This window comes from Gopherus evgoodei, chromosome 1 (assembly GCF_007399415.2).
Source record: "Gopherus evgoodei ecotype Sinaloan lineage chromosome 1, rGopEvg1_v1.p, whole genome shotgun sequence".
In the NCBI taxonomy this organism is placed as follows: domain Eukaryota; kingdom Metazoa; phylum Chordata; order Testudines; family Testudinidae; genus Gopherus; species Gopherus evgoodei.
In genome coordinates, this window is record NC_044322.1 from 337,509,703 (window position 1) to 337,536,654 (window position 26,952).

At 39.9% G+C, this 26,952-nt stretch overlaps 1 protein-coding gene across 10 annotated transcripts in view; it reads right to left on the reverse strand.

The window, feature by feature from the left end:
• The window catches only part of KIF21A (kinesin family member 21A), a 152,638-nt gene that overhangs the window by 16,505 nt on the left and 109,181 nt on the right, over positions 1-26,952 (reverse strand). For 5 of the 10 annotated variants that reach the window (XM_030577343.1, XM_030579884.1, XM_030578210.1 and 2 more), the window contains 7 exons: positions 19,285-19,345; positions 19,009-19,063; positions 16,586-16,803; positions 9,088-9,198; positions 8,415-8,543; positions 6,708-6,746; positions 3,802-3,938 (listed from right to left, as the gene is read on the reverse strand). In XM_030577343.1, the coding sequence (XP_030433203.1) occupies positions 3,802-3,938; positions 6,708-6,746; positions 8,415-8,543; positions 9,088-9,198; positions 16,586-16,803; positions 19,009-19,063; positions 19,285-19,345 (750 nt within the window). The remainder of the gene's footprint in view (positions 1-3,801; positions 3,939-6,707; positions 6,747-8,414; positions 8,544-9,087; positions 9,199-16,585; positions 16,804-19,008; positions 19,064-19,284; positions 19,346-26,952) is intronic. The other 5 variants (XM_030580734.1, XM_030579057.1, XM_030583204.1 and 2 more) reach the window with 3 other exon arrangements.

The following is a 26,952-nucleotide window of genomic DNA, read 5'->3' on the forward strand; positions in this document are numbered from 1 at the left end:
GGCCTCTGGGAGCTATTCCAGAGTGCTCCATTGTGACCGCTCTGGACAGCGCTCTCAACTCAGATGCACTGGCCAGGTAAACAGGAAAAGGCCCGCAAACTTTTGAATCTCATTTCCTGTTTTGGACAGCGTGGCGAGCTGATCAGCACAGGTGACCATGCAGAGCTCATCAGCATGATGTGTATACAGCCGGGTCAATATCTTATTTTGATCCACTCCATCTATCTTTTACATCTTAGGCTGGCAACAGACAGTGCAGTACGACTACTAGTCATCATGTCCTGGCTGCTCGCCAGAAGACAGTGCAGTACCATTGCTAGCCATTGTCATCTACTGAGTGCTCGGCAGATGAGAATGACCTGGCTGAGTCACTCCCATGTCTGCCCAGGCGCCCCTGACCGACCTCATCGAGGTCATTTAAAAGGGGACCCAGGAGTACGACAATGATGGCTACCAATCGTAATGCACCGTCTGCTGCCAAAAAGCAATGAGCTGCTGCTGTGTAGCAAAGTAGTCCCACGTCTGCCAGCACCCAGGAGACGTACGGTGATGGTGAGCTGAGCAGGCTCCTTGCTTGCCGTGGTATGGTGTCTGCTCAGGTAATCCAGGAAAAAAGGCGCAAAATGATTGTCTGCCATTGCTTTCATGGAGGGAAGGAGGGAGAGGGGGGCCTGACGTCATGTACCCAGAACCACCCGCGACACTGTTTTTGCCCCATCAGGCACTGGGATCTCAACCCAGAATTCCAATGGGCAGTGGAGACTCCAGGAACTGTGGGATAGCTACCCACAGTGCAATGCTCCAGAAGTTGACACTAGCCTCAGTACTATGGACGCAGTCTGCCGACTTAATGCACTTAGAGCATTTTATGTGGGGACACACACAACCGACTGTATAAAAACGATTTCTAAAAAAAGACTTCTATAAATTCGACCTTATTTCATAGTGTAGACATACCCGTATTCCTGTTTGGGAAGAGGAATAAGAGATACCCGTATAAGCACATTTTTACCCATAAAACTGCATCCATGATGGGGGTTGTAGCAGCATAACTATCAGTAAAAAAAAAAACAAAACCCAAAAACATATCCCTAATGATCTAATTATACTAGCACAAGAAGCGTGGCTAGACCTGGACTCTCTTCAGATGCTTGGAAAACCCTAGCTTTAAAGTCTAAAACCTATACCTTCCGCTGAACTCCCAAATGAAATTAGCAACCAGTGCAGCTTCTGGAACACTGATATAACACACTCTAAGTAGGCCACTGCCTTCTACATTAACTGCAATTTTCAAAGGGTTTCAAACACATGAAGTAAATAAAAGTCTACGCCATTTTGCAGTTTTATCAGGTTTTCCCTCAACTAATATTTACCTTTCTTAAACAAATGCTTTACACATATAGGAAACTAACAAGTGGCAAGAAAAACAAATATTTACCCCGCTTGCCAATGTGCTTCTTAGTTCCAAAAATTTAGGACGCTTTGAAAACTTTTTAAAGATCACAAATCTAAATTGAAAACACTAATTTAAAATACTTTTTGTCACATAACTACTAAAATTGAAATCTCATTGCAATTCAACTGAGCAAAAACACTTTTAATCATATCATCATAGTGAAAATATTGGCAAATACAACATAAGGCAGCAGACAAGAGATACACATTTCTTCCTGCCATCACTAATGCACGTCCAAAATTTAGCAGACCACATCCTCTGTAAACTTGCTAAAATATTACATTTTTAACAAGAACATGAACATTTATATAATTTCCCACAAATGTAAAGAGGAAAAATAATAAACAAAATAAAATCAGAAAATGTTGGCAGCATTTGACTTCTACTAGCTTTTCAGTCATCAAGGATATAACTCGATACTGGTAATAACAGTCAGTGATGCTATGAGCCACCAAAAGAAATAATCAGAATAGGTTGCACCAGATTACTCGAATATGATCTACAGGAGGACCCATACTTAGATGGTGTTTTCTAGAAAGGAATGTAAGGGTAAACAGGGGGAGGCACTGAAATCTTGGTATTTATTATTTAATGAAGAGGAGAGTTTTTCCATCACTAAGCTATAGTTCATGCCCTGCAGCCACTCCAATTCACTTGGGCCCCATCCTAGAAGGAGAACCATGTGGGCTGTCAATGGGGTTCTGAGCAGGGCCGCTCGGGGAAGGGGGGGGGGCAAGTGGGACAATTTGTCCCAGGCCCGAGGCCCTGCAGGGGCCCCCACGAGAATATAGTATTCTATAATATTGCAAGGGGCCCCTGAAACTGCTTTGCCCCAGGCCCCCTGAATCCTCTGGGCGGCCTTGGCTCTGAATGGGAGCAGAGGTCCATACATGTCATTCTTCATGCAAGTTAGAGGCCTTGAAATGCCTATCTTACATTTTTGGCTGCATGGATATTACAGTTGCAGAGCTTTTTACTAGCTACATCACAAAGATATTCAGGAAGAGCTCCAGAAAGAATGACTATAAAGTAAATGGGAAATAAATGTCTTTTTCTAAATTCGTGTATCTGCAACCAAAATCAAGCAATTAAGATGGAGAGTCACTAAAGATGGATAAAAGAGCCGCTTTCTAAACACAGTTTCTAGCAGCATGGAGAGAGTGTGTAATCTCTTGTAGGCTCCAATACTGCAAACATTTCGGAACATAGTTATCTCTAAGCACTTGTGCACCCTAGCTGAAATCAATACAACTGCTCACATGTATAAACTATTTGCAGTTAGGGCCCTAGTTTTTCTGGTATGTTACTGTAGTTAATGGATAACTTTAATCTATTTCTTTACAGGAGTATGAAGACCACCAAGTGGACATACACTTCCAAGTCATGGGCCATTCATTGCTGGACAGATTCTTATGCAAATTCCACTCTTACAATAGTGTGTCTAAGCTATATTTTCATTTGGCTATAGCAGTTGGATTGCCTTGTAGGTCATGGGCCTGTGCATTTTGTAGGAGGAGTTTAAAATAAAAGTTCATATAAAATCTATAGGACATATAAACTGTATCATTATTAAAGGAAGAGAGTCAGGTCAAACTTGACCCAAAGTACAGTTAGTTTTTCCCCTCTTTTAAATAATATTTTCAAAATCTAACACCAATAGAAATGTTTCTATGTTTTTTTCTTTAATAGAATGCATTTTAAAAACAAAAATATTCCTGCTATGTTTCAAACCCAAATGTTGCAGCAGTGAGCTACTGCATGAGAAGTTGAAAGTGAAATTGAGTAGTAAAATTGATTACTTATGTTTTCAACATTCAGGCTGAGAGAAATGCAAAAGTGAAGAGTAAGTTAGATATTAAAAATTATTTATTTTAATAACAAGGTTAATTGTAACAGACAAAAATTATTTTCAAACATATTATTTTTATCCTGACAGTGGCATTTGAAGAGTTAAAGGAATGATCCAAAATGCCTCAGCCAAATTATGAAACCAATAGGGAGCGATCTGCACAGTATTTTTCCAGACTGGGGAAGTTTACTGGGAGGGGGAGAGTGGTCTGGTGGCCAGAGCTTAAGGACTGGAATTCAGAAGAACAAATGTTTTTTAAGATGCTATTTTGGAAGTTAATTTTCCAATTAAAAGGAACTCAGATGGAATACATGAAGGACAAACATAAATTAATCAAATCAAGCTTATTATGCTCTAAAATGGATTTTTCACAGCATTCTACCCCAAAACCTCGCATTTCTATCACTGGTCACCGATAAGGAATTTCAAAATATATTGATTTTTCAAAGCAGTTTCAGTATTTCAGTTGACAACAAATACATGAAGCCTCCCCAACCTTTAGATCCAGTGAACAGAAGATCATCAGTAGAATCAACACAAAGCACAGCCTTGGTATGCCCTTCAGCTAGATGGACACACTGAAGTGGTGAAGATCTGATGTATTTTGAAGCAGGGAATGGGTTGATTATGCCCCTAAAAAAAAAAAAAAAAAAAAAAAAAAGAAATACGAGTTAGATATGGCAATGTAAATCATTTATTTCCACAGCTCTCTGTGATCCAGTGTTTATTTTTCCTGCATTATTTCCTATAGCCTTACGTATAAAAATGAAGTTGAAGGTATGTAGACAAATAAGTTAATATTACTTACTTACACATTTTGGTATATGACAATTGAATTTGTCTTCTGTAAATTCTGTATTTATTTTTATTATTCTGCTTTATCAACTGTTAGTGTTGTACTATCAATTAAATAAAATGATATCTAATTCAAAAGAGATGACATCTGATACTCCAGCATAGGAGAGAGTGTGGATGGGGCAGAAGAGAGCCAGTTACAGCTCTCTGATTCTCAGGGTCGCCCCAACATGATTTAGAGCTGCATTTAGGCTGCCCGAATATGTGCTACTGAGGCAGGGTCCTTAGTGCACCCATGTGATTGGAGGGCTGGCATAACAAAGTTCCACCATGCTGCAAAAGAGAAACTGGGTTGTGGCACAGATGCCTCACTAGAGAGTTCCCTTACACCAGGGTATTTTCTGCTGGGCATGTGTATCTACATTACCTGAACGGCACAAAGAGGTTGCAATCCAGCCTGAGAATCTGGTCCCAAGTATTCTATCATTAAATGATCATTATTAGCTGTCTAAACCCTCAGTCCTGCAACTGCATGTTTTTGTGGAACCCCAATAACTTCAATAGGGCTCTGTGACAGTGCTAGGGTCTGTCCACGCACGTCCTGCCATTTTTAGGGATTACACCCCCCCCCCGGGAAATATGAATTGCCACATTGTAATAGAACCATCATCCCACTTCGTCCAATATCCAGTGCCAGATGTTTTAGAGGAAGGTATAAAATTCCACAATGCTGTTCATTAAGCAAGGGTCTGCCACAGGGAGAAAATTCTTACTGATCCCGCCTGGTGGGGAGTTTACGTATTGCAGTCTTTGTAATGTTAACCTGTCATGTCAATGCAGAGGTTATTTTATTCATATAAATTCTTATTCATGTCTAATATTTTACTAATATACTTGCCTCAGTCATCCCCTGTGACACATCATGTAAAAAGTTACTCCTCTTTATCTGTATTAAATTTGAAGAATTATAATTTCATAGACTGTTCTCTAGGTCGTATATTATAGAATCATAGAAATGTTGGCCTGGTAGGAACTTTGAGAAGCCATCAAGTCCTGCCCCTTGTGGTGTGGCAAGACCAACCATCCCTGACATGTTTGTCCAATCTGTTTTTTAAAAACTTTCAATAATGTTTCCACAGCCTCCCTTGGAAGCCTATTCCAGACCTTAACTACCTTCATAGTCAAAGTTTTTCCGAACATCTAACCCAAATCTCCCTTGCTGCAGAGTAAGGCCATTACTTCTTGTTCTACCTTTAGTGGACATGGAGAACAATTCATCACTGTCCTCTTTATAAAAGTCCTTTACATATTTTGAAGACTTATCAAGTCCCCCCTTCAATCTTCTTTTGGCAAGACAAAACGTGCACTTTTTTTTAAAACTTTCCTCCTAGATCTCATTTTCTAAACCTTTTATCATTTTTGTTGCTCTTCTCTGAATTCTCGCTACAACTTATCCACATCTTTCCTAAAGTGCGGTGTGCAGAACTGGACACAGTGCTCCAGTTCAGGCCTCATCTCACATGTACTACTTTCCTCCCATCCACTAGGCCAGTAACCCTATCAAAGAAGGAAAAAAGGTTGGTTTGGCATTATTTGTTCTTGACAAATCTATGTTGGCTATTCCTTATATCCCTATTATCATCCAAGTGCTTGTTACAGTATCTTTCCAGGTATAGAAGTAATGGCAATTTGTCTATAATTCCCCAAGTCTTCTTTGTTTTCCTTTTTAAAGATAGGTATTATGTGCGCCCTTATAGCAGAGTATAGATGTGACCAATAAAACTTCTCTATGGCTTTCAATATCTTATATACCTCTAACTCTTCTGCTTTCCAAACTAAATGAACCTAATGTTTTAGAGGCAGCATGATTCAGCAGATGATACCACTGTCAGAGCCAGGAGACCCACAACTTACTCCTAGATCTGCCTCTGTTTTGTAACCTTGGGCAAGTCATCCAACATCTTTGCACCTCAGGGACATTTATCTACCTTTGCAACAGCACTTTGAGATCTATGGATGAAAAATGTTGTAAATGCTATTACCACCAACACTAAATGGTTATTAGCCTTTTCACTGCCTCTCTCTGGATATGTTCTGTTGTTTTTCCACAGGGTAGCCACATTACAAGTCACAGCTGTTTCTTCTCAGGACCCTGTTCCATGTTTCTGGATCAAACAAGGGTGGAAGTATGTTGAGCTATAACATTCTTCCATCTCTTAATCAATTTTGAGTATTGGCAGTAAGACAGTAGATACCACTGACTAACATACACTGGAATATAACTTTTAGATAATAAGCAAAACCCTAAAAAAAAGTGTGTGTCCAATTATTCTTTTAAAAAACATGCTTGGTTTTAAAAAAAACCCTAAGAAAAAAAATTTACCTCTGATTTTCTCTAAAAAACAAAAAGGACATGCTGGACAAAATAAAACAAATATTTTAATTTATTGAAAAAAAAAGAATAAATGAAAAGGTACACAGCATACATGTATTGCGGGAGGTATCAAAAAAGAGCATGCAGCAAAAATGAGATTACTTAATAACTGAAGTAAAGGCAATAAGAACATCAACAAGAGGCCAGAAGGATGGAAAAGAGAAAGAGAGTACCTGTGTACCTCCGACAGAGAGGAATCACTTTCATCAGACCTATAATGAACAGTGGTAGGAGATTGCGAGGAGAAAGAATACAGGTATCAGCAGGGTAAAGTCTCCGTATGAGAAGAACAAATAACAGCATGGCTGACTCAGAAATGCAGTGCACATTTACTTACTGCACATAGCATTGCTTCTTAGTTTATGCTTTACATCAGATATAACACCGGTGTGATTTTTAAAATGGCTCTCTCAGGGTAAGTTAAATTCACAAAGTGTCTCATATCAAGAAGCTGAAGAATACTGTGCAGCCACTTCCTATTTCCCCAATACTTCTTACAGAAGTAGGCAGTGAAGAAAAATGAGATGGATACAATTTGACTCTCCATGTGATACTAATTCTGCCAAATATTTAAAGAGAAAAATCTAAAGCTGTCAGTGTCTGTTTAGTATAGAAACACACTTAAAAATTTTGCAGATTGCTTACATTCTTAAATATAAAATATCAAGATTATTCAGTCTTTATTGAACAAAGCTCAGCAGTTTGCAAATGATCAGACAAGTTCAAAATCTTTCACCTTCTGACCCCAAAAATGTTTTAGAACTGCCTCCCTCCAAAAACAAAAAAATCTACATCTGAAGTATGCCTTAAAATAATAAAATACTATGTCCTTCATTTTTAATGCAAATCAAACATGTTCAGTAATTTGAGTTTGATTTCATAGCCAGATAATAGAAAATACAAAGAGCTATGGTTACTAAAGCTCAAAGCATAAAAAGAAGCCTCTGATAATATTATATCAGGTTAGTGATAAGAGACTAAGATAATTTAGTTGAGATTAGGGAGTTACATGCAGTTTTAAAGTACTGGAAGCCTTGCAAGCAACTACTTGGTGTGCTATGACTCTAGAGGTCACTGAAAACCAAAAGTTAAATAGAAATAACGTTTAAAAAAAAAGGGATTAAAGCAATCCCTCAAAATGCTACAATAAAAATCAAACGTTGATTCTCCATTGTTGAGTTAGAGTTAAGCACCAGGTTGCAGTATGGTCAGTACTGAAAATTTGAAATTAAGATTCTGGCTCAACTCAATGCGATCACTAGTTTTAATGAGATTTTTAGAGAAGGAGATGTCTTCAATGTCAAGAAACTCAAGTTTTATTCAAAATAATTTTCCAAATTGTCTCAATGGAATGCAGTCCATTAAATAATTAGGGTTATTGCTAAACTGCTGCACTATAGCTATTCCAGGAAATCACCCTACAGGGGCTAATTTGGAGAGCTCTCTCAGCCATGCTAAAAAAGAGTAGCTGAATAATTATCAAAAGCACTATTCCTAAATTGTTAACTAAATCGTAATTTCAGGTATAAATATATATATAGTCTCTCTCTCTCACACACATACACACACACACAAATTCCTATAGCTCTTTCAAGCATTTTGACTCATGTTAAAGGAAAATTATAAGTACAGGAGATAAGCTATAAGATAGGGAATAAAGTAGCAGGAAATTAATTTTCTTCAATTTTGGCAATGTGTGAAAAGCATTTCCATAAAAGTGTGAAACTCCCTTTTAGAAAGTTAATGAAATGTAGCAATAATTGTATCTCCTTCTCTTCACAGGAGAGGCTAAGGCATTTATTTAATGGACTGCAACACTGGTGATTGAGTATACTTTGCAACTTGCTAGTAGGGGTCTGAAGCTTCCCTTTGTGACTTACTTATCCTGCTGAACTGATGTGTTTCCCTGAGAAACAGTAAGACGACTAAAAACATTCAGTTCATTACGGGGCCGGCTTGGTGGGGAAGAAGGAGGTGACAGACTAGCCTCTGAGGTTCCAGAATCTGAGCTATAAGAAAAAAAGAACATCTTCTTTGAAAGATTATGACATGTTAGAGAGGTTAAATAAAACATGCCTCAAACAGTGTATTAGATTCTATTTTCTTAAACAAGAAATGTTGTTTACATGCACTACCAGAGAATGAAACCACCTTATGGCTACAAAACTGTTGCTGGCCACAAGATGGCATGAAATTCAAACAGTTTACTTTAAATGGTGAAAGCCCTATGCAGAAAAAATTGGCACATGTAAAATGAAGGAGCTCTTATAAAAAGAATAAATGCAGCTTTTCTCAGACATTTAGGACTTTTAAAAAAAGTAATCATTTGCAAATACTCAAGAGGACTGACTCTCTCACAGTGTTGACACCAAATTGTATGAACACCATTATAAAACAAAAACAGGAACCTGATAGTGGATAATAATTTCACAGCCACCATTAAAAATTCAACCTAGAATGAAAAAAAATGTAAAAAAAAAAAATCTATTATTCTTCCAGAATATTTTCCAAAGGCTTAATAGCTTTGGGGAAAAAAAACGAAAAGATTCTTACTGTTTCTGTTCTTTCGTCTTTGGCTTTTCCATTGCTTTCTCATAGGCCTTCCTCTTTGTTAAAGGTGAAGGTTCAGGTATTTTCTTTTCCATCAGAGATGACTGTTTAGAGCTAAGGTAACAGGGAAGATTATCTTATCTTTCAGTATTTGTTAAAATTGCTTCTCATATATTCAAGTTGCAGTTCTACCACTCAGAGTTAGTCTCAATATAGCTCTCAAAGTATGGAATTTGTTAGATCTCATGATATTTTTATTCATCGTCGTCATTGGTTTATGGACATCAGACAACTCTTGAGTTTCGCTGGCTCCACTCTTTAATTTTGTTCTTGGAAGCCTCATATTTCAATACTAGTATAATACAATCATAGGCCAGAGATCACACACATGTATAGCGGTACGTTGACATTATCAAGAAAAGAAATTAACTGAAGTAATTTTAATAGCTGGAGCAGGGGTATCAAGCTCAATCAATGGGAAAGGAGGAATTCTAATTTTAGTTATGATCCGTGGGCTGAAGCATAAATTTTGGACTTCATCCTCCCTCCCATCCACATTGGAACACCCACTGATGTTAGTGAAATGCTTGCACAAAAGTCAAGGATAGAATCTGGCTTATGCATGGTATCTAAACTATTAGTTACTATTATTTAGTTAAGTTCTTCCTTGTCATATTCAGCATCATGAAGTGAAATAATATAGCTGTGTTCCAAAGAGGGGGCATTTCTATCCTTAGTTTCTTCCCATCCTCTTCCGTCTCTGTTTCTTTCCCTGTTCCTTGTTTTTGTGCCTCTCCTCTGCATTTCCTTCACTGCAGCAATTTCCAACTCTCACTCCCCAAACCTCCCTCCCAAACTCTTTCCACCCACTAAAATGATCACCAATGCAACAATCAATGCTGACCTCAAAGTGTTATTGTAACTGACTCTCCAATGAGACAAATAGGAACTGTGAAGTCCCAGACCTCTCTGAGCCATTAATTCAGGCTCCTTGGAGACTCAGGAAGGTAATGTTGCATTGGTTTGCCCTTGGTTCGCATTTGGAAGGATTTCTGTACAATTATGAGAGCTTGAAGCTTTCACTTTTTTTTTTTAAAGTCAGATGAGATTTTGTATAATCTCAGGATATGTCAGACTTATGTACAGTGCTGGGGAGGAGCCTATGGTCGTGGTACACATAGGCACCAGTGATGTAGGGTAAGATAGGAAAGAGGTGCTGGAGATCAAATTTAGGCTGCTAGGTAAGAGCTTAAAATCCAGAACCACCATGATAGCATTCTCTGAAATGCTTCTGGTTCCATGTGTACAGCCAGTTAGACAAGCAGAACCGCAAGTTCTCAATGAGTGGATGAGATGATGGGTAGGAAGGAGAGTTTTAGGTTTATTAAGAAGCGGGGAACACTTGAGGAAAGGAAGAGCCTATACAGGAAGAATACACTCCACCTAAACCACAGCAGAACTAGATTGCTGGAATGTAAAGCCAACAGGTGCAGAGGAATACACTGTTCAGACGGAGAGGTCTCTTAGGAATGGATCTACTAACAGGGATTCTCTATTTCTTAGAAAAGGGGAGAGGATACAAGTTGAGTACAGGTAGGAGCTTAAGAAAAACAGTCAAATAAAAAGTTCCATTCAATTACATCACATGAAGGCAGACAACTAAATATTGACAAATTTTATAAGTGCTTGTATATAAATGCAAGAAGCCTAAATATCAAGATGGGTGAACAGGAATGCCTAGTATTAAATGAGGATATCGATGTAATAGGCATCAGAAAAACTTGGTGGAATGATTATAATCATTGGGACATGGTAATACCAGGATGTAAAACGTATAGGAATGATAGAGTAGGTCATGCTGGTGGGGGAGTGGCATTATATGTGAAGAAAGCAGAATCAAATATAGTAAAAATCTTGAATGAATGAAAGCATACCACAGAATCCCTGTGGACAGAAATTCCATGCTTGAATAATAAGAGTACAGCAGTAGGAACAGATTACTGATCACCTTACCAGGATGATGATGGTGACTGTGAAATGCTAAGGGAGATTAGAGAGGCTACAGAAATAGAAAACTCAATAATAATGGGGGATTTCAACTATCCCCATAATGACTGGGTACATGTCAGCTCAGGACAGGATGCAGAGATAAAATTTCTAGACACCATTAATGACTTCTTGGAGCACCTAGTCCTGGAACCCACAAAGGGAGAAGCAGTTCTTGATTTAGTCCTAAATGGCACACAGGATCAGGTCCAAGAGGTGAATATAGCTGAACCACCTGGTAACAGTGACCATAATGTAATTAAATTTAACATCCTTGTTCAGGGTAAAATTCCAAAAGAGACCAGCACAGTAGCATTTAACTTCAAAAAGGGGAACTGCACAAAAGTGAGGAAGCTCATTGAATGGAAATTAAAAGGACAAGACATAAGAGTGAAATGCTTGCAAGCTGCATGGAAACTTTTTAAAAACACCAACTAAGCTCAAACTAAGTGTATAGCCCAAATAAAACAAAAATAGCAAGAGGACTAAGAAAATGCTACCATGGCTAAATAAGAGAGTAAAAAGAGGCGGTTAAAAGCAAAAAGGCATCTTTTAAAAACTGGAAGTCAAATCCTACTGAGGAAATTAGAAAGAATCATAAATTCTGTCAAGTCAAGTGTAAAAATATAATTAAGTAGGCCAAAAAGAATGTGAAGAGCAACTAGCAAAAGACACAAAAACTAACAGCAATTTTTTTTTTAAGTACATCAGAAGCAGGAAGCCTGCCAAACAATCAGTAGGGCCACTGGATGATTGAGGTGCTAAAGGAAGACAAGGCTGCTGCTGAGAAGCTAAAAGTATTCTTTGCATCAGTCTTCACTGCAGAGGATATGAGGGAGATTCCCACACCTGAGACATTCTTTTTTTCATGACAAATCTGAAGAACTGTCCCAGCCTGAGGTGTTGAAAGAAGAAATTTTGGAACAAATCAATAAATTAAACAGTAATAAGCCACCAGGACCAGATGATATTCACTCAAATGTTCTGAAGGAACTCAAATATTAAACTGCAGAACTACTAACCGGGATATGTAATCTACTGCCTAAATCAGCCTCTGTACCAGATGATTGGAGGATAGCTAATGTAACACCAATGTTTTTTAAAAGGCTCCAGAGGTGATCCTGGCAATTATAGGCCAGTAAGTCTAACTTCAGTACCAGGCAAATTGGTTGAAATTTACACATTTATCAGACACATTGATTAACACAGTTTGTTGGGAAAAGTCATCATGGCTTTTGTAAAGGGAGAATATGCCTCACCAACCTATTAGAATTCTTTGAAGGTGTCAACGAACATGCAGTGGATACAGTGTCTTTGAACTTTCAAAAAGCCTTTGACAAAGTCCCACACCAAAGGCTTTTAAGAAAAATAATGAGTCATGGGATAAGAGGGAAGGTCCTCTCATGGATCGGTATCTGGATAAAAAATAAGAAACGAAAGATAGGAATAAACGGTCAGTTTTCAGAATGGAGGGAGGTAAACAGCAGAGTCCCCCAAGGATCTGTACTGGGACCAGTGCTCTTCAACATATTCACAAATGACTGGAAAAAGGGATAAACACGGAGGTGGCAAAATTTGCATATGATACAAAATTACTCAAGCTAGTTAAGTCTAAAGCAGATTGCGAAGAGTTATAAAGGGATCTCAGAAAACTGGCTGACTGGGCAACAAAATGGCAGATGAAAGTCAAGGTTGATAAATACTATTAGAAAACAATCCCAGCCATACATACAAAATGATCTGAAAACATCCACTCAGTGCGGAACCGGCAAAAAAGTGAACAGAATGTTGGGAATCATTAGAAAGAGATAGATAATAAGACAGTAAATATCATAATGGCACTATATAAATCCATGGTATACCCACACCTGGAACACTGTGTCGAGTTCTGGCCACCCTATCTCAAAAAAGATATATTAGGATTGGAAAAGGTAAAGAGAAGGGCAACAAAAATTATTTGGGGTATGGAACAGCTTTCATAGGAGGAGAGATTAAAAAGACTGGGACTGTTCATCTTAGAAAAGAGATGACTAAGGGGTGATATATGATAGAGGTCTATAAAGTCATGAAGGCATTGAGAAAGTGAATAAGGAAGCGTTATCTACTCCTTCACATAACACAAGAACCAGGGGTCACCTGATTAAATTAATAGGCAGCAGATTTAAAACCAACTGAAGGAAGTACTTCTTCATACAGCCTGTCAAACCTGTGGAACTCATTGCCAGGGAAAGCTGTGAAGGCTAAAAGTATAACTGAATTAAACAAAGAATTAGATAAGACCACGGAGGACAGGTCCATCAATGGCTATTAGCCAAGATGGCTAAGCCTCTGACTGCCAGATGCTGGGACTGGACAACAGGGGATGGATCACTCGATGATTGCCCTTGGCTGTTCATTCCCTCAGAAGCCTCTTGCATTGGCCACTGTTGGAAGACGGCATATTAGGCTAGATGGACCACTGCTCTGACCCATTATGGCCATACTTATGTTTCTTATATCTACATTGCAAAAAAAAGGTGTGTGTTTTAACTCAAATTGGCTAACTCAGGTTGAAATAGCATTTTAACTTGCATTAGCAGCTCAAGTTCAACCACAGGCTCCCTTATAGGCTTTAACTTGAGCTGCAAAACTGAGTTTGCTGTGTCTTCATTGATATTTTAAACTGAATTAAGAACACGTCTTTTCTACAAATGTAGACATAACCTTAATGTTTTCATGTACAGCACACAACTACATCATGTGGGCCACGTCTGAAATGTGGGCTTTATGCTTGACATCACTGCTGGTGTTTAATATCCAAGATCAGAATCTGTCTCTATATACTTACACAAGAAAGCTCCACCAGTTTAACTTAGGGTGTGATTTTTAAACTGATTTAGCTAAACAATTGCAAAAGGCTGTGTGGACCCTCTTATCTTGGTTTAAACCAGGCTTATTTCAATTCATTTTAAGCCTATTAGGAATTAGTTTAAGATAAACTGAAATAACTCACTCAAGCTGAACTAAGGGTATGTCCACACTACCCGCTGGATCAGTGCGTAGTGATTGATCTATCGTGGATCAATTTATCGTGTCTAGTGTAGAAGCGATAAATCAATCCTCAAGCACTCTCCTGTTGACTCCGGTACTCCACAGCTGCAAGAGGCACAAGCAGAGTCGTCAAGGGAGCAACAGCAGTTGACTCAGCGCCGTGCACATGCCGCGGTAAGTAGACCTAAATACGTCGACCTCAGCTACGCTATTCTCATAGCTGAAGTTGCATAGCTTAGGTTGATCCCTTCCCCCCGCCCCCACCGCCCCAGTGTAGACCAGGGCTAAGAGAGTGCCCACAAAGGGGACTGCACCCATTTAACTAAGGCAGTAAAAACTGATTTAAGTTAAAATGGTGTAATTTTCCAAGTAGAACCAAAACAAACAGTACAGTACTGCAGACGTGGGGTATTGCATCTAAATAATTCTATTTTAAAAGAATATCTGGGTATTTATCTCTGACACCGTGGTATTGAATTAGGGCTGGATTTTTACTCTTAAAAAATGGGAAAAGTCCACCAATGGGAGCTGGCTTGAGCTCTCAAAAGGGACTTTTATATTCAGGCAAACTGCAGGAAGTGAACATCTACAGAAATAAATAATTTACATTACAGGATGTTTTTGCTTTTTCCTACTATTATAGATAGTCTCCTTACCCCACACCACTATTATTTCAGCTCCATGACCTTACAAAGAAGTAATAACCTCCCATTCTGCTGTGATAGGACCTATTTTGATGCAACAGAGTTGGCACTGCAACTTTGCTGCAGGATCCAGTAGGAAGCAGAGATGGATTTTAAGAGGTAACTTTGTTTCAATAACAAATATCAGCAATAACTTGGAAGAGTAATAATGTAGAAAGTAAATTAATACAAGTTCTAACGGAAGAAGAGTATTAAACAGATACCTACAATGTGGAAGTCACTAAGAACTGTTTGAGACAAAAGCTTTAAGTCATCTGCTGAAGTATGATCAATAAAATACAGAAATAAGAGAAGTCCACTACTGAGCAGAATAAATTGCTACAGAGGCTCAACTATAATGTGTCCAAAGTTTGAATTTAGAGAATTTTATTTTGCCTCATTGCTAATTATTTTTCATAATGGATACAATTTAGAAGATGCAGTGAAGCAAAAAGATATTACCTGAACCTTGATGTTATTAAATCTTGGCGCTCCAACAGTCTCATCTTACACACTAAATGCTGAAACAAGTAGGCTTCTCAGCCTATCCTGATCATCATTCCCCCCTCTGCATCACCAATATCATTCCTTCTGAGCATATTCTACTTGTAAAAGCATTGAAGCCATCAGCATATGTTAACAATCTCTGTCAGCAGTGTTTTACTGTTTATTTCTGACATCTCAAGCGCATGCTAGAAAAATATGAAACTGTTAAAACTAATAGCAAGTGTACACTTAACAGTGAAGACTTCCATGAAAAAAACAATAGTTTGATAGGAACAGGACAGATGGGACCTGGTGAAAAATGCCTTACTTCAGCATCTATAACCTAAAGATAGCTATGGGGATAGTCAGCTAAATTTTTCATATTATTGAATGTGGCAAGTGCATTCAGCTTACATGTGACAGAATGTGAGGTTAATATCTAAAAAGCAAACAGTTCCCTGCCTATGAATATCTGACAACAATAGTAATCTCAGTACATAAATAGTGAGAAAAGATTTGTCCCCAAAGTTAAATTTGTTAAATAAAATTAAGTAATTATTATTAAGTGATTATCAATCATTAAAAACTATTCTTCAGCTAAAGTGTACTGTAGTTGGAAAGGCACTGATGGGACTCATATGCATGTTCACAGTGTTATTTTGATCATACACTATTGATTACACTATTGATTGATTGATACCTTATCTATTTTAATATTTACTCTAAATTTAGGCTGCTCCATTTTAAACACAGTAAATACAAAATACATCTAAGTTTTTTTTCCCACTCAGTCATTAGGACTGTGACCTTTATTATTAACTACAAAATGTAAGTTTACATGAGATTGCTTTGTTTTAATAGGCTTTACTTTGGATTTACAATGTGTTTCTTTTTAAGGTCTTGTTGATATTTCGGAAAAGATTTTGCCCTCTAGAATTTGCATTTCATATCACTAACAAAACAGAAGCATCCATAGTATCAAATGATTGCATCCACTATTTACAAACAAACCTAAAGTAGTTTCGCTTAAGAAAACTACTTAAAAATGTCTCAAAATATATTAATTACAACAGCATATGTATTCTTCATTGGGGGGCTGTGGAGGTATAGAAGGAACAGATTTGTGAATGCTACTTGGTTAGTCTGAAATCAGTTGTCCCCCTTTGTAAAATTCAAAATTAGAGATTATAAGAAATTGGCAACATGCATTTTTTTAAAAAAGCAAAAGGTAGTTAGTACAGCTTGGCCAAACTTACATGCTGCCTATTTTAGAAGGTAAGCCAGATGGTAGGGGAATGAGGTCCCTTTCCCTAGCAGAAGTATCACTTGTATCAGTATGCATCCCACTCTCTTGCACTTCTGCAACAGGTGTAAGAGGACCAGGCAAAATGGTGTCTGCTGCATTACTGACAGCAGCTAAATCGCTGCTATCTGCATAAAGCAATTCCATCTGGGTAGTGGTCCTCCGGCGGGCCTGGATTTAAAATAAACAAATAATCAACTCTTTTTTAAACATAAGAGCATTGATAGTGTGTGCCAGTGATATATTTTTTAAGCCCATTCTTAATTTTTACTATTCAGTAGTTACACTAGTTATACTTAACTGTCAACTCTCCTTGGAAACTAAATCACGGAGTTTGCTTTTAATCTATTTAGTTGGCTTCAATGAGAGCAGTATGGGGATCAAGGTCAAGTTTCAGCAGAATAAAATATTTATTTGACATGATGTGCAGTCATCTGCCCATGTTACAAAGGGAAGGAGATGGTGTGAAATAGATACCAGGAAATGAGAAGATGCCAGTTTCAATAAACGTAGTGTTATGGAAGAGCTAATAAAATAACAAATTTAACTCTGTCCAGTATCATCATTCTGCAGAGTTAACTAGGTTCAGTGTGTGAACAATGGTGTTTCTGAGTAGCTATAGAATTATAGGCCCTGTTTAACTAGTAAATATCTGTAAACTGCTGCCTCCTGAGTATCCCCTCTTTGCCAGAGTTGACTGTGCTGAGGTTTTGCCTTCATTTCCCAACTTTTCAGGGATCTCTTAATCAACTTAGCAAAACAAACTCTTCTCAAGTTCAGCAACACCCCTCTCTGGGGCTGGATTTATTAATATTCAAAAATAAAAAGTTCTCAAATCCCCATCAAGTGCATACTCCCAGTCTTCTTGCTGGGCATCTCCCAAGCCTGTCCTTCCCGGAGCCTTTTCTCTGAAAAGTCATGGTTTCCTGCTGGAGTCTACTTGCTCCCATCTGCCATTCCCTGCCTCGGCAGGTCTCTGCTGAAGCCTCTTACTCTACCTTCACTCTGGTTGTCTCTTCCTGAGACTCCCGCCACTTTGCAGCTTTCTGCTGCTCTATATAGGGGAATCCCCTTCCCTGTTCCCAACTGGTTCCACTAATTAAACCCCACAGCTCATCCCAAGTGAGGCAGGTATGATTAACTATATGGGGCTGGCCAGCCTCATGCCTCCAGCCTTAAAGGGGCAGGCCACCTCATTACAGCACCCAGTTCAACAAAGCACGTTTAACTGTAAGCATGTGATAATCCCATCCATATTCAGTAAAGCACCAAGGAATACGCTTTGTTGAAGAATGGTCTAAAAGCATAGGAAATGTTTCAATATAAAACAACTTTTTCTATGCTAAATGATCACTGTGCATCTCTGACTTGGAGAAGCGTTGGTGTGTGCAACATTTGGAAAGAGAAGGTGCAGCTGTTGTGCGACTGACAGCCACTACACAACGTGAACATCTTGAAGATCAGAAAAGTAAGGGGCACAAAGAATGGAGCTTTACTTCAAACTAGCTTAGATATTAAAAAATACCCAGTAGTTGTGCATCTTTACTGACAACATTTGAGGAATATAACATACAATGTTGCCGTCTTAAAGTCTTTAATTACTAAGAATACTGAAAACTACTACACCAATTTTTATTTCTACTGTCTAAAAAAACTTCAGAATGTTTTAAAATGAGAAAGGGAGAAATTCTTAAAGTATAGAGAACTTTTTTAAATATTGTACATATATTTCAAACTTTTTTTTTAGTTCCTAGGTACTTGAGTTCATCTCAGGGAAGGAATGTCTAATTTTAAAAGTGCAGCTCTAATCTGAGAAGTTACTTTATAAAAATGGTGGCTCCACGCTTATTTTGCGTCAGTGGTTTCTAGACCAAATTTCAAAGTCTACCTGGAATCTGAAAGTCAAACTTGGTTCTTTTTTCCTAACACATCACCATTCGTAATTAAGATCCTGTAAGCCAAATTATACCCTCAACAACACTTCTACAACCAGACTGAGGCCCTGATTCAGCAGAGCACTTAAGCAAATGCTTAACTTTAAACATGTGCTTAATTCCCATTGGCGTCAATGAGGTTTAAGCACATAGTTAAGTGCTTGCTGAATTGGAGTGTTGGCAGTAGAAGAAAACATTTTTTCCCCAAAACTGAACAAATTTGATCTGGAAATTTTGAGACAAATATGAAATCCTACAATGCCACTTATAGTCACTTTACAGAGGGGAATGTCACTTTAAAGCAGATTAATTAGGAGTCAAGTGAAAAACACTTCACTATGTCAGTGTTGTTGTGAGACTTATTTCATTAACATTGTAGAAGAGCCATGCATGACTCTCAAAGAAAGTGCTTTACAAGTGTTATTATGACAGTGCGTCTTACCTTGCTTTTGGGCTTGACTTCACCACAAAGCTTCATGAGGTCCGAAGACAAGGAACTAAAAGAAGAACAGTGACACTAATTCATTTTTGCAAAACTAAAGTATTTTTTCTTTATTCTTTTGACAATATTTTTTTTGCTGAATTTGTGGGTAAAATGAGAAGTTGCCAGTATAAAATATATTTTCTAATGGATCAATAGTGACTTAGTAAAAGAAAAGAAGTTGCATTTAGTTTTCTGGAAACAAGGCAAGTTACACAATTTAAAGAGCTCTCTTACCTTCCTTCTGGTCCAGGGCTGTGCAGCGGGGCATCTTCATCAGTACTATCTTCTACATTTTCTAGAAAATTTCCAAAAAGATAATGTCAGAAAGCTCATGCATCATAGGTACATGGACTGAAAGTGCTTCCTAGAAAACAGTGAATACGTTTAATTCATCTACATTTCTCTTCCAGTGAGGAAATATATATTAATGCGGTGATTTTCAAAAGAGTTCCAAAGAGCTCACTGGCAGTTGCCATTGAATTTCAGTGAGAGCTAGGCAACTAACTCCCATCGGTTCCTTTGAAAATCTCAGCCTAAGAGTACAGTGTCAAAGAGCATCTGTGTAAAAAACAGAATGATGTACTTATAAGGGAAATTCTGGAAAAATGGAAGAAAGACAGAAAGAAAAGATTAATAGTGAGCAGTGTGAAATGCATTCATAGTAGACATGACAGCTCTCTCTCCCTCTTCTTTTGGAATTACTCAGATATCGGAAGGGACATCCTAATTCTGAGGAAAAAATCCCCCCTCACTCCCTGTTTCATTTAGCTAAGTGAGCTGGGGACTGGTTTCAATGATTGGGTTGACAAAAGCAAGCACTTTATTAGTATACAAGCATTTAAATTTTAGAAGAGTATGATACCACCCTAAAGAACAGCTCCCTATAGAACTACCAACTCTATATTTAAACTACATGCAAAAAGAGGCTGTGCAGTAGAACGGACTCTTCTAACAAAACAGATACAAACGTTGGTCTGTTCACATAAGATAACACCAGCATGCATGTCATTCACTGTAACAGTAAATCATAAACATCAGATTAACAAATTTGCATGCAAAAAAAGCAAGATGGTACATTAAGTCAACCAGTCCAGTATTTATGTACTTTTGATATTAAAAACAATGTAATTTAAAACACACAAAAACTAAGAAATGTGACAAAGGAAAACAGAGCAATATAATGTATCGCCTTATGCGAGAAGGCAGTAGCACTTATTTGCATTTTCACTGAGTACAGCATTACTTTAGAACTCTTTTTAAAAAAAATGCAGTAAATGCAATATTTAAATCAAGTCCCGTAATTATTCAGTACATTCAAATAATCCCATGGATTAAATATTGTTTTGCTGAAATCTAAAGTCACTTTATTACACAACAATAAATAAAGTCTATAATTTTCCTTACTTGAATTTCTTACATATCCCTTGGGTTACAGGAGACCTGGATTTGAGTCCCCGCTCTGAAATAGGCACAGCAGGATAGCTCCAACAAGAGAGGATGAGAAATCTATAAACCCAAGAATAGCCAACATCCTGGTGTTCAGGACACTCCCCTGGGATGTGGCTGGGAGATCTGTGTTCAAGTGTCTGATCCAAATTGGGTCCCAGATGACACACCACAAATGAATACCGCAACTACAGGCGATTCTGTGGTGCATCTCACCCTCTTTCTCTCTAGAAATTCCATCCTTGGACCTGAGAAACTTCTTGATGAAATTTTCATCTAACCCTGTATATTTCCATAGTTTTGGTTTCAACAAATCAGCATTTTTCTGACTAAAAAAAAGTTTCATCGAAAAATTCCCTACCAGCTCTATTATAAATGTTATACCAGGTTTGTCTACATATTTATCAAAGTTCATTATTTTGAAAGAAGTAGGAAAGATAGCCCTCAGCTGAACCACATACAGTAAGTGAGTAAATTGGGCTAATTCAAATGCTGCTTTTTTGTACACATCAGACTATCCACATCCAAAAATGCTTCCACAATCTCCAAAGACCTTGTCAACCTAAACCCAGATGATGCATCTCAACTTTTGTACTAGTTAAACAATATAACTTTAGTTATTGGATAAAAATAACAATATCACAAAGCTAGACAAGTAACAGGAATACTACTTCAAATTTTCTCCTTTTGCTCCTCTTTAGATTTTGAGACCACATTGAGACTTCTCTAAGTATTTCATTAATGTGTGTCTGCAAAAGAGATGAAATACAAGACAGAAGAATACCTTTCTTTCTAGCAAGACCTCCAAAACACTGAGGATAAAATTAACATATTTCCCAGTTACTTATGGACACTAGGGCTGAATTTAACCCTCCACCCATGCCACAAAATGCATACAACCGAATTTTCATAGATAACACAACAAAATAAAAGCCAGACAATCAAAAATACTGTGGAGAGGGAAACCCGTAGAAGGTTTTGTTTGTGGACTCAATTGAGTTGTCTTGTCACATTAACTCCTTTTTATGTTTGTTTTATAATCCAAGTCCAGGAAGGAGTTTGGGAAGCCCCTCAGTGGAGACTCGCATGTAGTACTAACCAAATGAAATGGATTTTGAGATAGAATTTGAAGTGAGATTCCTAGGCATAAAGGAGGGATGCCGTGACAGGTGGCATAGTGAAATCAAGTGTGGCATTCTGAGAGGGGAGACAAAGGGAACATTAAGGTAAGCAGACCGCCAGATACGGGAAAGAGTATCAGGAGATGAAAGCAGAGATGCAGATGGACAAAGAACAGCAGAGAGTCTTGGAGGTGAGGACAAACTGTCAGAATGTACCTAGTTTGACAAGGGTACACAGAGACTTTATATTTCATTCTGAGGAAATGACACTTGCCTTGCTTCCTTCCCAAGACTGATCAGCTCATTCATGGCCGTGAGTCACATGCACAAATAACCAGATCTCGTTAACGAGAAAAACAATTCTAGTGGTCATACAGAAATTAGTCACTCTAGCAACATTTCATGAACAGTTGCTATATTGTCAGTCTGAATGAGAAAGGGAGAGGAGAGGGTGGAAGAAAGTCCTACCATAAGCAATAAAATATAGTACAAGCAGATTGTGACTTACAAAGCTATAACAACACATCAGGATAGTGGTGGACACAACCCACTGTAACTTTGTACATGCATTTAGGATATAATTTATTCTCTGTTTATAAAATGAATTGGGAAATCAATCAGTGCAGCTGTCTTGTTAGTTGCCACATAGTGTAAAACAGCACAGGATGGAACTTGACCTAATTACATCACTGTGACCAGTGCATGTATGAGTGTGTGCGACACACACCTGAAGAGGAATGACTTTCTCAGCATAGGAGACAAAACCACTTTTTTTCCCTTTTAATTATGACTTCTTTTTTGGTCTTTTAAAAGAAAGTTGTTTTTAAGTTCAGAAAGGTTTAATGCATTAATACAATTCCACTTTGCCTTATGCATAGGGCTAACATGGATAAACGTTACTCTGATGAAGGGAGTTGGTGTTCTATTTTGAGTTTCATCCTGCTTCTCTTGAGGTCAATGGGAATTTTGCCATTGCTATCAGTGGAAGCAGGACTTTTTAGGGAAGCAAGAGCCCTACTGCATCAGAAAATAGCTTCAGCCACTCTGTCATTCTAGACCATAATATTTTTCCCAATTAGATGCAATACTAGAAAAAAAAATCATTCACCTCGTGCAGTAACAATGGTTCTTCGAGATGTGTCCCCTTAGGGGTGCTCCACTGTAGGTGTGCTTGCGTCCCTGCACTGTTGATTGGAGACTTTCAGTAGCAGTCTGTTGGGCCCATGCATGTGCTGTCTCTCCTCATGGCACACCATGAGGCCAGACAGCTAACCCTCCTCAGTTCCTTCTCTATTGCAGAGTCAAGACAAGAACGTTGAAGTAGAAGGGAGATGGGTGGGTTGCAGAGCACCTATGGGTGCACATCTCAAATAACCATTGTTACTGCACAAGGTGAGTAACTTCTTCCAGTAGCACCCCTATGGGTGCTTCACTGTAGGTGACTCCTGAGCAGTACCCCTTCTAGAGAGCCAGGACTTGCATCAGTTACAGATGACAGCACCATTTGAGACCCACTTGGAAAGTGTTTGGGCCAATATTGCTGAGCCCTTGGATCTTTCCGTTACAGAGAGGAAAAGTCTAGAGGACTTCCTGAAGCCTTTGTCCTGTCCTTAGGTAGACCAGGGCTCTTCGGACATCCAAGGTAAGCAATATAGTCCTCCTTGTTGTCTCGGTTAGGGCTGGTGCAGAAGATTGGAAGACGAATCAACTGATTCATGTGAAACTGAGAGGGTTACCTTAGGGATGAATTTTGGGTGTGGCTTGAGCATAACCTTGTGCGGAAGAAATATCATGTAGGAAGGATGCGCCATCAGAGCTGCTTTCTTTCCTTTTTTCCTGGCCGAGGTAATTGCTACCAGGAAGGCTGTTTTCATGGCTACGGACATTAGCGAACAGGTGGCCATGGGCTCGAAGGGGGGCCTAGTCGTCCTTTCAGTCCAAGGCTCAGGTCCCATGTGGGGTCGGAAGTCCAGGTTGAGGGAAGAGATTTACTATGCTGTCGGGAGGTATGCACACCCTATCCTCCTTTGGGGCTTACAGTCTTCCAAATAGTCCTCAGGCTGAAAACACCATGGCCTAGAGGCCAAAGTCAATATGATGGCCCTTGGGGTCAGGGCTGTGTGGCCCAGTGGCCAGAGTCAGGGAAGCAGGTTGCTTCCTAGGGGAAGGTGGCAGCCGCGATGGGGGACCCGGGCCCTCCCTCTCTAACAGGTCCCAGCCCAGAGTCCTGTCAGTGACAGGGTTGGTCATCACCCAGTCAGCAGGGAATCCTACCACAACACACCAACTTTGCTTGGGTGGAAGATACCACTCCCCCTGCCTCCCTGGGCTACTTCCTACCATGGTTACTGAGGTAGCAATTGCTATGCCAACGGGATCTCACGGTTTCCTGGCTTGGTTAACTCTCTGGAACTCCGGCTCCCGGATGCTCATTGAAGGTTGCAGGTCACCAGTCTGGGCTCCGGGTCCTCAGGCTCTTGCAGTCTGTAGCTATAGCAGCTCCTGGCCTGGAGCCTCCATGAAGTATCCTCTCGCTTTGGTTATCAGCCTAGAATGAGCTGGGCTGCTCCCTTTTATACTATGGCAGCAGTTGGAGCACGCCTAGCTTGCACCGCCCATAATGCAGAGTTAATCCTATCTTGCTCAGTGCGGGATATGCACACCCAGTCACATATGCCCTTGAGGAACCTTTTTGTAGTTGGATGTGACAGCACTGAGTACTCCTCTATAGGTTGGTGAAAGACTGTAATAGCCACTAGGTGGACCCTCAGAGAGCTTAGATATAGACCAGACCTTTTTAGGGTTAAAGTATAGTCTATATGTGGAAGAGCTGCGGATGCTGGAGAGATCTGTTGGGACATGAACCAAATCTGAAACCTGGACCATTTCTGCAGGTAAGTGTGTCATTTCGAAGACTTTCTACTATGTAATAGAATCTCTTGTACCTCTCTTGAACAGGAGCTTTCTAGATGTTGGAACCAAACAGAAGCCATGCCTTGAGGTGGAGCACTCCCAAGTTGGGATGTAGGGTATTTCCTTTTTCTGTGAGAGCAGGTATGGAGTGGCTCAGAGAGAGATCAGTGGACATGATCTCTCTCCGAGCCATGAGGTCAATCTTGGCCAAGTAGGGGCAATCAGAATGACACAAGCTCTGCCCCTTTATATTTTCAGCAGGACCTTTAACAGTAGGGGAAATGGAGGGAAGGCGTATAGAAGAAGGTCCCTGTTCCAAGGGAGGAGGAGAGCATCGCCTAAAGAGTGTTGTCCCATCCCCGCTCAGGAGCAGTAGTGTGGACACTTCTTGTTCAGGTGAGTGGCGAAGACAGTGTCCCCTACCATCTAAATAGGTCATGAAGTTACTGATGGGTATAATCTCCCACTCGTGATTGGGTGGAAATTTGTGACAGAGACTGTCCGCTATTGAGATTTGAGTACCAGATACACCACAGACAATGTAGCATTATGTCAGAGGCACCAATTCCATAATCTCATCACTCCTGCGTATAGGGAAGGTGACCTGGCTCCCCCCTTGTCAACTGATGTAGTATATACAGGCTATGTTGCCTGTCAGGATCTTTGTGTGTGATCCTGTGATCAGAGGGAGGAAATGGGCACAGGCATTCCTGACCACTCTCAGCACAAGGAGATTGATGTGGAGGAATATCTCCATAGGTGACCATTTGCCTTGTGTCATGAGACCATTCAGGTGTGCACCCCACCCTAAGAGCAATGCGTTGGTGATGAGGAGCAATGACGGTGATGTTTGTGAGAAGGGGATCCCCTTGCAAACATTGTCTGGGCTCTTCCACTAGTTTAAGAAGTTTTTGATCCTGGTGGGTAGTGATAGGGGTTTGTCTAATCTATCTTTGTTCAGTCTGAAAACCAAGCTGAACTGCATTTGGCGGCATCTTATGTGAAGCCTGGTATGAGGTATCACCACTGTGCCCGCTGCCATATGTCTGAAGAGTTGTGGGCTGCTTTGAATGGTGTCTATAAGTGTGACTAAGGATAGGGACCTGCGTTGAGGTAAGAGGGCTTTGGCCTGTAACGTGTCAAGGTTGGTCCCTATGAATTCCAGGCATTGCACTAGAGTGAGAGTTGAGTTCTGAGTGTTGATCTGTTGATCCAGTTCTGTAAACAAATACATTGAAGTGTCTGTGACTTGGTGAGCCTCCTAGAGAAATCAGGCTCTGAGCAGACAATCGTCCAGGTATGGGCAAATCTTTATCCCTTGAGAGTGTAAATGAATGGTCACCACTGAGAGAACCTTGGAAAATACTCTTGGAGCTGATGATAGCCCGAAGGGGAGCACTCTGCATTGGTAGTGGTCGTGTCCCAGAGTGAATCTGAGAAATCATCTGTGAGCCAGTAGGATTGAGATGTAAAAATTGGCACCCTAGAGGTCGAGGGCTGAAAATTAGTCTCTCTGTTCCAATGCTGGAATGATCATCTTGAATTTTAGAGCCTTGACAAACTTCTTGAGAGCTCTGAGATCTAGTATGGGTCTCCAACCTCCCTTCCTTTTGGGTATTAGGAAATAATGAGCAGGGCCGACTCTAGGACAGTGCTGAGTCCAGGGTGGAAGTGACGTCACTTCCGGGACCGACTGCACTGGGGGCGGGTAGAAGAGGCTGGGGCACGCTGGGCTCCAGGGGGGCTGGGGCGGCTGCAGCACCACTGCTGCACTCTAACCCTCTGGGCAGTGGGCGCAAGATGCACTCTCACTCGGGTGGAAGGGGCAGAGCAGGGAGTAGCCTCCCCCAGCCAGTGGTTCACCTGCCTAGGACATTGAGGTAGTTCTATGGCTCCTGCCTGAAGGAGTAATTAGTGTGACCAGACATCCCAACATTAAGGGCTTTATGTTATATAGAAACTTTATCTCATCCTCCCCGTAAAAATGGCCTCATTAATCAGGAGGGAGATCTTTGAGGAGGCTGAAGAATGGAGGCTATCAAGGAGTTGAGGGTGGGTATCCTTGACTTACTCCAGTGGAAGCTGGAGAGTGTCTGCCACATTCTTTGCCAGTTCCTGAAAGAGATGAAAGTCGTCTGCCGAAGATGGGGGAGAAGGCATGATAGCTTTGTCTGGAAAGGAGGAGGATACTGTCCTTGAGTCATTTCCTTTTCAATACTGGCTTTCTGTTCCTCTCAGTCTCAAGAGGCTCGGTGCAGAGGACTTGAAACCAAGAGGAGGAGACTCCAGTGCAGCTGGCATGCGGAGGTCTCTTGAATGGCGGAGTTCCGCCTATACTGATTGTCCGGTGTCAGTACTGGCGGGGAGAGGATCTTATCTGCATCAGTCACTCCTGTGCCAGCAAGCCATTGCTGGTGGTACC